General features: G+C 36.9%; 1 protein-coding gene across 1 annotated transcript in view; it reads left to right on the plus strand.

The window, feature by feature from the left end:
• Positions 1–13984, plus strand: part of pdxka (pyridoxal (pyridoxine, vitamin B6) kinase a) — a 16752-nt gene extending 2768 nt beyond the window's left edge. Inside the window, exons 3-11 of the mRNA XM_060876959.1 lie at positions 2349–2453; positions 2817–2900; positions 3828–3862; positions 5305–5390; positions 8937–8982; positions 9866–9977; positions 10966–11102; positions 12536–12602; positions 12754–13984. Of these exons, the coding sequence (XP_060732942.1) occupies positions 2349–2453; positions 2817–2900; positions 3828–3862; positions 5305–5390; positions 8937–8982; positions 9866–9977; positions 10966–11102; positions 12536–12602; positions 12754–12866 (785 nt within the window). The 3' untranslated portion in view covers positions 12867–13984. The remainder of the gene's footprint in view (positions 1–2348; positions 2454–2816; positions 2901–3827; positions 3863–5304; positions 5391–8936; positions 8983–9865; positions 9978–10965; positions 11103–12535; positions 12603–12753) is intronic.
• The last annotated feature ends 2983 nt before the right edge of the window (positions 13985–16967 follow it).

Genomic DNA, 16967 nt, shown 5'->3' on the forward strand with positions numbered 1-16967 from the left:
TTGTGTTTCTCATATCAATAGAGTGCTCTCATTTACCCTCACTCCTCTCTCTCTCCTCTCTGTTTTCTTTCTCTCCTATTTTTGTGTTCCTGCATTCTGGGCCATGTGCCAGGGACACAGAGTACTTGGGATGTTTCTTTCGTTTAATGCTGTCACTTAGCACCCCGCTGTTTTAACCCTACTTCCCTGATCTTTTATGTTTTATCATGCCGAATGCGACTGGATACTTTGTGCCTGAAGGTTAATTTAACATTCATGCAACATTTTGAGGGTGATAATTGGCTGATCTAGGTAAGCTACAGGGCTCATTTGGAACTGGTGGAAAAGGGGTGTGGCCAGAACCCGTCAGCACATAAAATAATCTGTAAAGTATTTATTATTTGTCAAGTGGGTTTTTATTGTCATTACACTTTAGCTTGTATACATTGAAGTAAAATGTTGTTTCTCCTGGACCATGGTGCAGCACATAACAGTACATACAACTGCACGAGTGCAGGACGATAAATTTACAGAAGGTTGTGGTCGGAGAGCAGGGGCAGCTATAATACAGCACCCCTGGAGCACGGAGTGTTAAGGGCCTTGTTCGATTGCCCGACAGTAGCAGCTTGTCAGTGCTGGGGCTTGAAACCCGACTTTCTAATCAACAAACCATAGCCTTAAACACTTGAACCCCATATAATATTTGCTTTCCAAATTGAATTATGTTGTGCAATTAAAGTCCTGGGGTGCAGTCCGGTTCATCCCAAAGCTGTTCAGTGGGGTTGAGGTCAGGGCTCTGTGCAAGACAGAGTTTGGTGTTAAAGTTCCTGAACACCAATCTTTATAAATCTTGCATTTATGGGCCATTGTACACAGGGACATTGACATACTTGATACATAGAGCAGTCCAGCATATTATTTCCATGTACTTTTTCCAAATCAACTTACGATGAAATGCAAGCAAAGCGATCTATTCACTTCAGTTCAGTTTTATTTCTATAGCACTTTTAAGAATTAACATGGATTAAAAATGTTTAAAATGAAAGCAGGGGACAAAATAAGTAGTGCTTGTATAGCGCCATACAAGATTCTTAATTGAGTCCTAGAGATGCAAAGTGCAAGTTTTTTCCCCCAGAGTTAAGTGTTAGATCCTGGATACTGGTTGGACGTTCTTCTGGCTGTGATGGCCTGGTGTCCAATGATCTTTGGACATAGAGTGTATCTCCAAGTCTAGGATTGGAGTACTGATCAGTAGATTGTTTTCATCTGCAAATCACAGTCCAGATTACTAAATCAAAAACAGGTTATATACTGGCCATTAGAGACATTTTCCTGGAGTAATGTGTGATCCTTTGGTACTGAGTGTTAGCCACTCAGTTTAGCATTAGCCAGAGAATAAATGTTGGTGAATGACTTGAACTTAAGTGAACTTGGGAAGGCAGCATGAGAGAAAAGGTTAGGGAGTCTTTGTCCAAAGAAACCTAGTTTTTCTTAGTTACTGAACTTATTTATTGTTTTATCTGTCCAGAGTGTGTTATTTAATCATTTTGCAAGTGATTTTTTGTTACAGCTGTTTGTCACATCTGTCAGGGTTACATTCAGATACATACTGCATCACTGAACCTTCTGTGTATAATTTTCTGTGTGTCTTGTCTTGTTAAAAACACACACAGCTCCATTAACGTGTTTGACATTGACATTGTCTTGAATGAAACATTAGGTGTTTGGTGATAATCTAAGTTCTTATTCCTTTAAGAACGGACCAGGCTTTCACTGCATGCAGGGGATTAATTCTGGGGAATGTTTGATGTCGAGCTAAGCTTATTCTAGTTGTTCATACATTCACTGAGTGCCTTTGCCTTTCCTTTCGAGTCACACAATAGCTTGTTCATTATCTAAGTGAGTTAAGCAAAAGGTATAGACAGCAGTACTTTCTGTAGATTATTTACAGGTAAGTAAATTAGGACATAAAAAGTACATTTTTGTTTAACAAATTCATGTCCCCTTCTCTCAAATGTGTGCAAATGATGCATGCCAAATAAAACAAGGATTTTAGTTTAGCAGGATAGTGTGGAAATTTAAAATAATTTAAAAAATAAAATGGTAGAAACTGCATTTAAACAAATAGACTGCCAGTTCACTTTATATTTTTTGAACCCATATTCAGATGTTTTTCCTATTCATGTGATGCTATACATGTGGGTGGGATTAAAGTAAAATGGGACTTTCTCTCTCCATTTGGATTTGATTAGCTTGTGAAAACAGAACACTGAGTCAGATCCACAACCTGTATTAGATTAGCTATCTAATACAGGCTGCTATTGGGTATGTAGACCTCGATGTTGACCATTTGTCTGTTTGTCTTCTAGGATACGAGCACTGGAAAGGACAAGTGCTGACTGCTGATGAGCTCCACGTCCTTTACGAAGGAATTAAACTTAACAAAGTCAACCATTATGACTATGTGCTTACAGGTGCATGAATTCACTGTCACATCATCTTTCAGCTTGTTAGGATATGTAAATAAAGCTTGGTGTAGGTTTGAGGAAAATAAAAACTTACAGGGATTAAGGGATTAAGTAGGGAAACTAATGAGTTTGTGGTGAACACAATCCAGGAATGGGGGAAAAAACAAAGTAAAAAAAAAAGTTAGCACTTGTTGAAATGGGGAAAGTGGATAGCTTTTTTGGTCGTTCTGTTTTTTGGACTTTTCCATAAATACTGAAAACTTTTGTTTAAAAATGTCAATGTGACTGTAAAACATTTTACATTCCTGGCATTTGGCAGACACCCTTATCACATTTCATGAATCTTTAATAGTATTTTCTTATAAATAGGTTACTCCAGAGATGTTTCTTTTCTGGAGAAGGTGGTGGACATCGTACAGGAGCTGAAGCGTGCCAACCCCAGGCTTGTATATGGTAGGAGGCCAAGATTTCCAACATTTAAAACATTTAATAAAATGGGACAATGTTTATAATGCATCTTATTTCTGTCTTCCTTTGGTATCATACTCAGAAACCACCAGACTGTTTGTTTGTGGTTGGTTTTGTATCACATGGATTCTAAGAAATCTGAAACTGAAGAGGTGTGTTTGTTAGGGAGGGCAAAATGAAACTTTCTGGAAAAAAATACAAACTGTATCATGTCTAGGAATTCAGAGTCTCATTCCTTCGAAAGGAATTAGCAGTGACCTACTAATGACATTTATTTGTAGTTATCAAACCAAAAAAGAAAGAGTTCTGAAATTTGGTGAAAAACTCAATAAATAAGATATGAAGTGAAGCGGGGGGGGCACGGTAGCTTAGTGGTTAGCACGTTCGCCTCACACCTCCAGGGTTGGGGGTTCGATTCCTGCCTCCGCCTTGTGTGTGGAGTTTGCATGTTCTCCCCGTGCCTCGGGGGTTTCCTCCGGGTACTCCGGTTTCCTCCCCCGGTCCAAAGACATGCATGGTAGGTTGATTGGCATCTCTGGAAAATTGTCCGTAGTGTGTGATTGTGTGAGTGAATGAGAGTGTGTGTGTGTCCTGCGATGGGTTGGCACTCCGTCCAGGGTGTATCCTGCCTTGATGCTCGATGACGCCTGAGATAGGCACAGGCTCCCCGTGACCCGAGATAAGCGGTAGAAAATGAATGAATGAATGAAGTGAAGCATCAGACATTCTTGGTTATGTGTTTTATGAATCATTCACTGATGCATTAATACAAGCAGTGATATGAGTGTATTTTATTTTCGTTGTTGTCAATTTATTATCGAAGATAAGCTCACTAGTATTTGTCCACGCCACCTGACTAAGCTACAGACAGATGAATGAGGTTAATATTAACATGTTTCTGTTGTTTTTCAGTATGTGATCCAGTTATGGGAGATAATGGATCAATGGTGAGTAGCCTAATGAGCCATGTTAATCTTTTCACTCCATCACTTTTTTCTTTACTTAGGAAAAGTGGAATTTATTATCGTAAGTTAGGGAAGGCACGGTGGCATGGTGGTTAGCATGCTTGCCGCTTACCTTCGAGGTATGAGTCCCACCTTACCTTTGGGTTCTCCAGCACCCACCTTGAGTCCAAAGGCTGATTGGCATCTGTAAATTGTCCATAGTCCATGGATGTGGTTATTCAGTCAGTTTTTCACTTATACACACTTTAATTCATTCATTAAACATTCGTTATTTGAGTTTATAGTCATGCTGCACAGATCAACATTTGTTTAGCCTGCCAGTCCTGATGACTGGAATAGTTTAAGAGGATATTAATTAATATTTTGTTTTGTTTTTTTGCTCTAAATGTAAGAAGAGAGGAGGCTTCTAGATGAAGGACATACTGGAGCTTCCTAACAGCATGTTTTTATTGTACTGTGTAATGTAAGCTCCGCCTCTTTCTAAACAAATTTTTTTACAGGAAAATAAAAACTCTGAAATAAATTTATTCAGAGAACAGTCAGTAAAATGTCATTTATGATATTTTATTTAACCGTACTTAATGTATTATCTTCAGTAATAACATATCTTGGTCAAAATCCTGGTGGATTCCATGACGTTTAGTGGTGTTATGAGTGGTGCTGTGATGCCATACCGTGTTATAGTGTTATGCGCTGTATCTGTTGCGCCTTGTATCAGGTGATCCAGCTGAGCAAGAAAAGGTGACTTTAACTTAACACTTACACCGATGTTCAAAAGTTTGGTAATCACTTTGGAATTTCCGTGTTTTCCAAAGAAAATGCCACTATTATTAATTTCAAAAACACCAAATTAATCAGATGGTTTTTAAAGAAACAACTCAATTGCACACAACGGCCCATTATCAGCAGCTATCAGTCATCTGTTTCAATCATTTGCTTTATTTCAGTCTCTCTTTGGTAATCCCATTAATAATTTATTTAAGGCTTATTGATTATTTTGAAAACCTTTTGCAGTTGTGCTAACACAGCTAAAAATGTTTCTACTGATCAAGGGAGCAATAAATGTGGCCTTCTTTAGGTTAGTTTTCTTTCTGGAATTTCACAAGCTGTGGGTTTATTCACATCCTCAAAATAGCCAGAAAGACATCTATTTATTTTTTTTATATAGGAAGAACTTCTCTTACCATGCCATGATTTAGACCCTTCATTAGAACAATGCAAACTGATTTTAACCAGAACAGAAAAAAAGGAAATTTCCAAGTGATCCCAAACTTTTAAATGTGGTGTAAGTGATCGAAGATGTAGTACCATGGTCTTGGAGAAACGTTGTCTCATTTCACTATGAGCTTCTTGACTTAAAATATGAAAATGATGTCATCATTCTGCTGTACATTCATACATCTTGTTTTGTGTCCTTCTTGTAGTACGTTCCAGAAGCCCTGCTGCCTGTCTACAGGGAAAAGGTGGTGCCATTGTCTGACATCATAACGCCTAACCATTTTGAGGCAGAGTGAGTTCTTAACTGATTTTCTCTCTAAGGAGCTTTTATGTCAGGCCTTTAATGTGGAATTTACAGTTGGCAGAAACTCCCATTGGTTTGATCACATTTTCTTAATGGTCAAATGAGACTTTTTATATCGTCGCTGTCGGGCGGAAACCTCGTATGTCCAAATTTTGTCAATTTCGTATTTTTTCACATATCGATGCTATTGGTCAGTCCCCACGTGGGTCTGTTATTTTTACAAGTTATTAACCAATCTAAAGTCTTGAAAATAGCTTGAGCGCAAATCTCATAACTCCATTGGACACTTCAACTGTCCACCTCTTCCTCATTCCGTGGGAGAGCTTCACGGCATATTTCTCCTCAAGAAGAGTCGCAACGAATCAACACGTCTTCTGAGGTAAATATCTTCAAAACACTGGGCTCAAATAAAAAAAAATCTTGACCCCCGCTAGTTCTGGTGCTCGTCTGAGGACAGGAATTTAGCGCAAGACAATCCACTGCAACGTGGACTAAACCCTGTGCACTGCAGATAAGGTACGGCGTTTTTTTAATTTCCTGAAAAATAACGGTTTTGGAGATACGAGGTTTCCACCCAACAGTGACGATATCCTTACACTGTATATAAATAAGCCATCTATCATGGTGAGTGCTTTATTCATTCATCAGTCTTCTCTTCTCTGCAAAGAGCCGATTTGGCAACAGATTTTCATCCGGTCCTTTCATTTCATTTATATCTTGAAACGCAAGGAATAAATTCAACAAGTAGACTCAAGTGTCATTGATTTACATTTACAGCATTTAGCAGACACTCTTATCCAAATCCGGACATTTTTATTTCAGTTACACTTGAGCAATTGAAGGTTAAGGGCCTTGCTCAGGGGCCCTGCAGTGGCAACTTGGTGGACCTGTGATTCAAACCAATGACCTTCCGATCAGTCGATCAGTAGTCGAACACATTGATGTTTGGGTAAAATTTCTGAATAAGATTGAAGAAAGCAGGTGCTCTATATGAATTATGAAAACTGCAGGCAATTGTCTTTTATTCATTTTTAATAATACCTTACAAAATGACACAAACGACAAATGTTTAACTACCTAGCAAAGGCGATGATGATGAAATGTGAATCTTTGCTAGCATGTGCCATAATTGGGCTCTAAATCTGAAAGAAGAAAATGAAAGTATGTACAGTCATGTGAAATAATTAGGACACACATTAAGTATTCAGTTCTTTATTACGAAATGTCAACATGTAAATTTCTGATCTAGTTTTAATTTGTACCTGTAGATGAAAGTGATGCATGTCAACAACAGGAAAAAAAAAATCACATTGTTTTCACTTATTAAACAAAAGAAATAAAAAAGGAAAAATAATTGCCCTAATAGCTAATATTTCCCCCTTTGGCTGAAATAACCTCAACGAGACATTTCTTGTATCCATCTACCAGTTTCTGACATCGACTGGAAGATAGATTCCTCCACTCCTCAATGCAGAATTCTTTCAGCTGTATGATGTTTTCAGGGGTTTCTTATGTTCACAGTCCGTTTCAAATCACCCCACAGGATCTCAATAGGATTTGGATCCGAGCTTTGACTTAGCCACTTCAGAATTCACCATGTTTTACTTTTCAGTGAGTCCTTGGTGGATTTACTGGTATGTTTTCGTCATATTGCAAGGTCCAGTTCCACTTCGGCTTCAATTATTTGACAGATGGATTCACTTGTTCCTCAAGCATCTTCTGATACAATGTAGAACTCATAGTGGATTCTATGTTGATTAGCTGACCAGGTCCTGCTGCAGCAAAGCATCCCCAAACCATAACACTTCCACCTCCATGTTTCACAGTTGGTATCTTTTGTTGTTTACATCGAATCTGTCCACAGAACATTATTCCAGAAATCTTGGCCTGTCTCTGTTTTCTTTGGCAAACTTCATTCTTGCCCTCATGTTTTTCTAGGAGGCAAAGGTTTCCTCCTTTTACACCTCCCATGATAATTAAAGTTGTTCAGTCTCTTTCTGATTGTTTAATGCAACTGTGGCATGAGCTTGCTGTAGGTCCTGTGATGATATTTCAGGGTTTTTGGAGACTTTTTAAAGCATTTTGTGGTCTGCTCTTGGGGTGAATTTCGACGGCCTGACCTGCCCATGTTGGCAGTTGTTTTAAATATTCTGCACTTATAAATGATTTTACAGACTGTGGAATGACTGATTACAAATTCTTTTGAGATCTTTTTATATCCCTTAACAGACTCAAAAGCATCAACATATCTTCTTTCTGAAGGCCTCAGAGAGCTCTTCGGATCTTATCATGGTGATACCTCTCACTTCAACAATTAAGAGCAAACCAAATTAAATATGAGGTTTAAATAAGACAAGACCTCTTCAAAATGCTCTGTAACAATGTTCTAATAATTTGCACCTGATGTGATGCGCCTGTTGGTAATTTTACCTATTTTAAGTACAAATAATTGTGGCGGTCTTTAATATTTCATCACATTATTAGATTACATTTTACAGGTCATCTAAAAAAGACCTTTCTTTGGTTTTATTTGTTTAGTGATACATACAAAAACCAGAGGATGGCCTGAGCACAAAAAAATTACATTTATAAAACTTTACAAACATTTGTGTGTCTGCTTTATAAATCACATATAAGTTTTTAATGCTTAAAAGCTAATACTTATATAATAATGTAATATTCAAGTACCCGGTATTATGGAGCTTCATAACATTTGATATGAGGTATAATGTGCGAGAGTGGTGATTTATTCCTTATGAATATGAGGGATGTGGTAGCCTGTTGGTTAAGGTTGTGAGTTTGAAGCCCACGTCCATCAGGCTGACACTACTGGGCCTCTGAACAAGGTCCTTAACGTGCAATTTCTGAGTTGTATAAACTGAGATAAGGGTGTCTGCTAAATGCTGTAAATGTAACGAATTAATGTTCGGATATTTTCCACATCCACATGGTGTCGCTCTACACAAGTCTTAACGCTTTAATAATCTGGAAATAAAGACCCTGAAGCTCTACTTTACTCACGGAAGAAGGAAGCGTAGTGTTTACAACTGTGACTCTGAGCGATTATGATGATCAGACAAACGCTGTATTTGCCAAATTATGTGAAGTTCACGGTAAAGACTCATTCATTTGCACGACTTTCATAAATAAAAGATCTTTTGGTTGCGTGCTGGTTTGTTATTGAAGGAACATTGATGGTACTTTGTGGTTGGTTAATTTACATGTCAATCAGACGCCTTGGCCAATAAAATGTGCTACGGTGCCCAGACATTTTTGCCTCATTCTGAAGGTTTGCTACACAAGACTGCTACACAAGTGTTTTGTAAATATTTGTAAGTGTTTTGTAAATACAGACGATTTGATAACATTAATAACACAAGGAACCTCTTGTGTATTATTCTAATACTTTGTGTTGATTTAGTACTGTAACATTTTTATATTTTCTTAGTGCAGTTATGAAAACGTGACACAGTTACAGATGAATCTTCATATAAAAATTGTTTATTTAAAAGATTTTCTCTTTGTTTCTAAAAGGCTTCTTACAGGAATGAAGATCAGTACAGAAAAAGATGCAGTAGAGGTGAGACTTTATAATGCTCTACGCTGTGTAATATATCAGAACAACTACACTTTTAAAGGCTGTGCTCCATTGTCAGTTTGGTCGCCTAAAGGGTTCTGGTTATTGGTAAGGTTAAGGGTATTGGTTCAGGGAGTTTAACTCTTATACAGGCTTCATGACATTGTAGACTGAGGTGTAGTTTTACCAGATGTTTCTCTGTGTTTCAGCAAATGGAATTAATTTTTTGTGACAAATTTATATGACATGAACTTTGGAGAGATGCTTTCAGAATTTTCACCAGGTCTTTAATTCGCTGTGTTCAAATTTAACACCCTTTTGTGTTGTTTTGAAAGGGTAGAGTTTGCAAACATTGCAGAAGGGATAATAATTGCCATACAGATGAATCAATCTTTTTTTATCCATTTTTTTTTTTAAAGTCAAAGCAATCCTTTGGACATATAAACCAATATATAATAAAGAGCAGCAGAGACCTCCCTATGACTGTTTTAATTCCAGATGACACCATCTCAGTTTATAGCACTTTGTAATCAGGGGTTATAAGGGACAAATACAGGAGAAAGATAAACTAAATATATGATAAGGGAGAAAACATGTCTTTGACTGCAAAACTAAGAAACCTTAAGTGGAAGCGGACTCTCGTAAGCATAGCAAAATGTTTTCCACCTGCAGTTTCCCCTTTAAAATCCCCAGTGTCCCCTTAAAATAAATGGCAGTCTTGCAGAGCTGTAAGGTTTATTAGTTTCTGGTATATTAGGTGTACTGGGAATAACACTAACAGGAGGGTGGAGCCTGAATCTGGGATTCAGGGATGAAGTCATGCTATTATCTTAAGGCAATAATGACCGAAAGGTGTGTTGTATAATTGTATGTCATTCTCTTGTAGGCAATGGATCTGCTGCATGCTATGGGTCCCGACACCGTTGTCATCACCAGCTCAGACCTGCTCTCTCCTCTGGGGGATCAGTATTTAGTGGCCCTTGGGAGCCAGAACACAGGTGAAGGATAAAATTTCTGCTTTTGCTTTATCTTATTACGTATAACTTATAATTTTCAAAGAAGAACAGTCATATGGACACATTTCACATTTGATGTCAAGGAAAATAAGACGCTAAACCATGTGGAATACCAGCAAAAACACAACAAACTTGAAGCGACATTTGCAAGAGTGTCATCCGGGCATTCATGCGAAGATGCATTTCTGCTAAGGGAACAAAACCACAACTGGTTCTATTACTTATTCAGAGAGAGCAGGCCTACTGGTATTACGGACTATGCACTTGATCTGCTTTTCAGAATTTCAGCCATTAAAATAATTTTGGTGGAAATTATCATTTCAGAAATTTATGGGAAACTTTAGCATTATATTTTAGACGACTAAATCTAAAATCGCTGACTACAATCTTGTGATATTTAACTAAAACTGTTAGTAAAACTAAAAATAAATAACTAAAGTAATTTGGATACTACCAAATTGAAGTGACTATTTGTCACTTTGTCTAAAATTTGTCACTTTGTCTAGAATTTTGTCTAAAACTAAAAAAAAACTGCTGTCAAAGTTAACATTGGTTTCAAACATAGGATTTTATCCAGAGACTGTAAAAGGTTTTGAAGAAAAAAACAAGGAAAATAAAATTAATTCAAAATCACAAGGTGGTTTTATTGTGTAACGTCCACAAATCTAAAGTAATAATTAAATTGTGGTGTTTATACTAGTGTATATACGTTTATACTTTTTAATAATATATATATATATAATATATATAATCCAAAGTGTATAATCAAAATGCTATTTGCTCCATCTCTTTATTAATAGTACAAAGAAAAATAATAACCTACAATATGTATACTGACTATTTGCTGTCTGGAAAACGCATCACCAGTGGAGCGTTTGCTGATATAATTGCATTTTGGGTTATCACTAAGGTCTTGTTTGTTTTTCCATGTTGCTAATGGCAAACGCTGACGACTGTTTGCACATTTCAGTGAACGCTGATGGAAGTAAAGAGAAGCAGAGGATCAGAATGGACATTCCCAAAGTAGATGCTGTGTTTGTAGGTACTGGGGACCTATTTACTGCGCTGCTGTTAGCATGGACCCACCACCACCCTAAAGACCTCAAAGTATGACACAACGTATTCTGTTCTTTATTTTAGTTTATGAGTTATAGCTGTGGTCGATTCTATCAGATGCATTTCCTTTAAAGTAATAATAGTCAGTGATGAGGCGATGAGTGAGATGGTGCTTCTCAGTTCTTTTTATAATGCTTCCCTAACAATCGGCAATCTGAGAAACAAAACAGACAGTAGTTGTTAACCAAAACAAAATACCCAAAAATGTCTTTATAAAGCTTCATTTTTAGCTGACATGCTTTTTTATAATGCATGGTAATGGTAAACTGATTAATATTGCAGTTATTATAAGTAAATTACTGGGGTGTGATATTACATGTCATGAGAATAATGTAACTTAAGTGCCTTGCTCAGGGGCCCAGCAGTGGCAGCTTGGTGGACCTGGGATTCGACCTTACAACCTTCTGATTGGTAGTCCAACACTAGGCAACCACATCCCACAATATATCAACTAATCAGCCAAATGTAGATCAGATTTAGCCACTTGACACAACTGACTTAAATTTAAAGTTTTATTTTTTATTACCAGTTTTATTTCTGCTCATAATTCTGATTTTTAAACCCCATAATGTTTGGTTGTATTCCGCTTGGAGGTATTTAATTATGATGTAATAACCCAAAAATGAAGCTTTATTTTGATATCTTTTTTTGTTGACAGGGAGAGCTGTTATTTACTAAGACAAATTTGAAAACATTTTACTTAATTGTATAATTCATGTGCCTCACTGTTTCAGGTTCATGTGTTTACAGATGCATGACTGAGTTTTAGTTTCATTTCTTGGTTGTGGTTGGTTTAGTTTCATCGGGTTGGGTTATTGGTTTAGCTTCCTGTGGGCCATTGGTTATTTAAATATATGCCAGATGTCAGTTTACTCTACAAATAGTATAAAATTGAACTGAGTGAATTTAAACTCTAGGTATATTTCTACAATCATGCAAAAGTTTGAACATATCCTGTATTACCATTTTTTAATTAAATGTAAAGAAATTGGTTCTCAAGTTAAAATACTATTGAATAACACTCACACACATCCACACTGATCATGTGGCAGCAGCACAATACATAAAACAAGCCTATACAGGTCAGGGGCATTTGTTTTGTATAAAGAGACTGTTATATGGGAAATTCTCCATTGTTATGTTTGATAGGAACGGTTAACTGAGCTGTTGATCTGTATTTGCATGAATTTTTTTTGTATTGTTCTGCTGCCACATGATTGGCTGATAAGAGTGAATGTTTGTTATAGTTGGCAGTAACTTCATCTGGTTTCAGTTGCAAGATGATTTTAGACTTGCAGTAACATCTCCAATTATAATTCTGTGAAAGACTTAAACAGAAGCAACACAGTGCACAGCAAAGAGCTTCAGAAACACTTTATATGGGTCTCTGCAGCTAATTATAAACGTTTGTGGTGTTTTAACAGGCAGCCTGTGAGAAAACTGTTTCAGTGATGCAGCATGTCATTAACAGGACTATTGCCTACGCCAAGGGTAAGATTAAAGATTATCCCAGAATAACTCCCTTAGTACTATAGTTAAACAGCTCTGGGCTTATGAACAGTGGGTGTGATAGAAACAGAGTACTATGTGATTCTATTGTTTAAGAGTTCTTGAATGAAACACTTTCATTTTCTCTCATCAGACGTGGCTGGTCCTGACCGGAGACCGAGCCCTGCACAGCTGGAACTGAGAATGGTGCAGAGTAAAGCAGACATTGAGGATCCTGCCATAACCATTAATGCTATTGTGCTCTAGAGTTTCACTTCAGCTATCATCCAGTGTGTGTCCTGACACATAAAAGCTCTCTCAAAGAGCTCATCTCACTTCAGATAACACAAATCCATTATTATGTAAAGCAGGAAAAACTTGAGTGAATGAATGAGTGAATGAATGAGACTCAAACACATGTAAAATCACAGGTCATCCAAATACTAACTAAAGCCATGGTGGTTTTTGTGTTCCACTTCAGTACTGTATGCGAATAACACAGAGTTTTTAATATTTTATTAGAATAATGTGAGCGAAAGGAAGTCCTGATCAGGAATTACTGTAACCAGTCGGTCAGATGTTTGCTGCTACAATGGAGGATTATTTTAACGAATTTAAAAAATATATTAAGGATAGTTCCTCATTTTAAACAGATGACAGTTTAACAGTTAGACACCACATCCCTATCAGAGTCTGCCACGAGCTTCACTTACAGTAAACTCATTGTTCTACTGTCATTCAAACCCTCCTCTTTTTTTTAACTTCTGTGCTTCATACCGTCTGTATTTCACTTCTGTCATTATGAATAGTGTAATGTTTCTCTAATAATGTTAGTCTTCTTATTAGGGAAATATAACTTAAGGGACTTATCTTTATCAAATCATTCAGTAGCAAGAGTAGCCAGTACTGTCTTGCGTGTTAAGTGTTGCATCTCTTGTGAAATTTGCAAGATTTATGATTTACAAAATAGTTTTTTTTTTGTTTTACACAGAATTTTGTTTCTGCTGTTCTTGCCTCATTGTGGCAAATGTGGTACTAAGTGCAATATCTAGAAATGTTCCATAATCCACTTTAGCAATTATCTTTACTTTTTGTAATGCTTCTAATGAATCTATGCATTTGATCACATTTTGTAGTCAGTGTAAATGTCGCTGTATATCGGGACCTGAAAATGCTGCAGTTTATTAATATAGAAGAATTAAATGATCACGTGTCTTTGTACAAGTAACTGCTGAATTTTTAATATAGCAGTAAAAATGAACACATTAACTCACTTTTACTTAGCAACTACATGAACTGTCTGCCTTTACTTTGTGATTATCTAATGATCCACCAGCTAACTATGATGATTATTAAATAAAGATAATGTTCTTGAGCTCAGCAAATATACCACTGTAGTGCCTGATTCACAAGAACAGTTTACTTATAATGGGGAAGAAACTTAGTGTTTCTAGTTCCTCTGCAGCTGTCTGGTTTTTAACGGTTTGTAACCGTCACTTTGTCACTATTCTATCCAGAAAAACTACTTGCATAAGATCTTTTGTATATTTTAGCGTATATTGTCATCTGGTGTTGACCATAAAACACTTTTTTCCTTCATTTTTATCAGCCTCCAGCTGGATATGCAAAAGGTTTTTCAGATCAAAGCCAGCCATGTGAGATGTTCAGTTTAAACAGAACTTTATACCTCAGAAGAACTTTGCATATCCAGCTGGAGGCTGCTTTAAAGCCAGACTGGTTGGGATTTTGGAGGTTGCTCTGTGAGAGACAGATAGACAGTTTATTATAGACAATGCGTTCAAGAATTTTTGAAAGAAAAGAAAGAAGTAATATCGGTTTGATTTTTCTGATGTCTGATGGATCCAGAGCAGGTTTCTTCAGAATGGGAATAACCCATTGAAGGTATCTCTTGAAGGTAGTTGGTACATGTCTAGATGTTAGGGATCCATTGATGATCGTGGTGATGAAGGGCAGAGGGTCTTGTGGGAATGGAGCCAATGGGCAGGTGGTAAGATTGCAGGACCAGGTGAGATGTAAAATATCTTACCTATCCTCCACATGTTACTCTCCTTTACCCCAAGGCAAAAAGGGGGCACATAACAGTGACCATCAAATTAAGAATGTTATTTGACAGATATAGTACAAGATGATTTTCTGTGGATTTGATAGTGTTTCTAGATAGTGTTTGTACAAATGTCAAATTTACTTTCCATATACAGTAGCTAATTGACTAACATCAAAAAGGGTTAAAATTTGCTCAGAATGAGGCTGGAAGACAAAGGGCCCACACTAAAACTTGTCCCACCATGACAATGCCCCTGAAGCATAAAGACATGGTTTGCAAGAACAACATGATCTCAACATGATCACACCATGGTCACTATTTATTTTCAGCAGTTCCTATGTAAACCAGACAGGACTGGCAAGAACTGTCTGTGGTTTGTGCACTATGATTTGTGCACTATGACACAAAGCTGATGATTTCTGCACTAGCTCCCTTACCTACATGTTTCTTCCAAGAGATAATACCAGAAGCATAATAAAAGTAAGCTGCATTGATTCCCAGTCAAATTTCACATTAAAAAATACTTCTATTGATCACTGCAGCACTGAATGGTCTTACACCATAGCACCTGATACATTTTCTTTCTTTCTTTCTCTTTCTTTCTTTCTTTCTTTTAATTACTGCTTGTTTATTTGGTGAAGCATGCACCAGGTTTAGCTCAGGATGTACTTCATAAGAAATGATCAAAAATATAATCTAATAAAATTATACTCTGATGTGGTTCAATTATTAGCCAAAACCGCTACAGATTTAGGCACAGAATACTCAACTATGTAATAGAGTAAGGGTTTTAAAACTGGGGGAAAAGGGGTTTAAAAGACACGGCCATTTGGCTGTAGCAAAATTTAACACCCAACCTCACTGTTCTTGTGTCTGAATAATCACAAATCCCCAAAGCTATGCTCTAAATGTACTGGAAAGCCTCGACAGAAGATTGGAGCTCATAACAACAGCAAATGGGAACTATATCTGGACTGAAATTTTCAACAAGCACATATGGGTTTTTGATGGTCAGCTGTCCAGTCTTTTGGTGTAATATATTTAAGCATAGCATAGCTTATTATTTTCCTTGTCTAGTATAGGTCTAGAATTTCTGACATTTCAAAATTGTCTTCACGCCCTTTGGCCTTGCTTTATCACATCACAACTGCCAGTCTTTATCTGTTATATACAGAACACACCAAATACTAGAGAATCCATTTGCTGATACAACACCCAGAAAATACCAAATGGCTGATACACAATAAGACATTTTCTACAGCAGAAAAATTCCCAGACCTACACAAGAACAATAAATAGACAGAATGTGTAACAGCAGTCTTGCTATCCACATTTCTTCATTCCCAAAACATCTGATTCAGCTCAAGGAGAAGTTTAAACTTGTGAGAATTATCTCGTTTACAGTCCTGGGCCGGTGTCTGACAGTATGGTGTATAATGTATCATGGATCTGTATCAACACTTGAGAACCACTTGATCATAGAACCAGAGTTAAACATAAAGGGAATTTTACTCTACTATTTAATATAATAACATGCATTAATTCAAGTCAACAAGCAACCTGGTGCAAACAGTACAAGACAAAAGACAAAAAGACATTGCAGGACAAAAGACAATACACAAACAACAATACACAAAAGCAGCACCAAACGGTGTACATACTGTATGTTCTATAGTACACATGCAGAAATACTGGAATGAACACAATATAGTAGCAACAGAGATATATGATAGAGATTAAAGTGAGGTTTCCTTGACCAAGTGGTAGATCGGTAACAAAAAGTAATTTATCATAATTTTGATAACCTTATGACACTTTAATCTTGTCTAATAATCAATCATACAGCTTTGTAATATGATTATAATGAAAAACAATTCTTCATAATCTTTGGTTGTCCTTCAGCTGCTCAGCATACATTTGATTTGACACACATTTTTCACTGGATGCACTTTCTGACACACCCCTCCCAGGCTTGGGAATATTCAAATACATATTTCATAAACCCATATACCTGCCAGGAGATAACCAAAGTATTTGACTATACAAAAAATTAAACCCTTGCATAATTTGCATTAGGTTTTGCAGGGCAGATGGTTGAATGCAAGCAAACAAGTTCTGACAGAAATATTATGAACTCTAATGTAGAAAAGTAAACTCTAACTAGATTTGTAAAGTTCGTTGAGACAAACTTTGATGTTGGCTTTGACGGTGCAAGTATTCGCAAAGGCCGGTGCTTTTTGGAGGCGAGTGGACATAAGGGTCAGTGTTACTTTTGGAGGCAAGTGGACAGAAAGATTGTGAAA

Source organism: Tachysurus vachellii, chromosome 8 (genome assembly GCF_030014155.1).
Source record: "Tachysurus vachellii isolate PV-2020 chromosome 8, HZAU_Pvac_v1, whole genome shotgun sequence".
Taxonomy (NCBI): domain Eukaryota; kingdom Metazoa; phylum Chordata; class Actinopteri; order Siluriformes; family Bagridae; genus Tachysurus; species Tachysurus vachellii.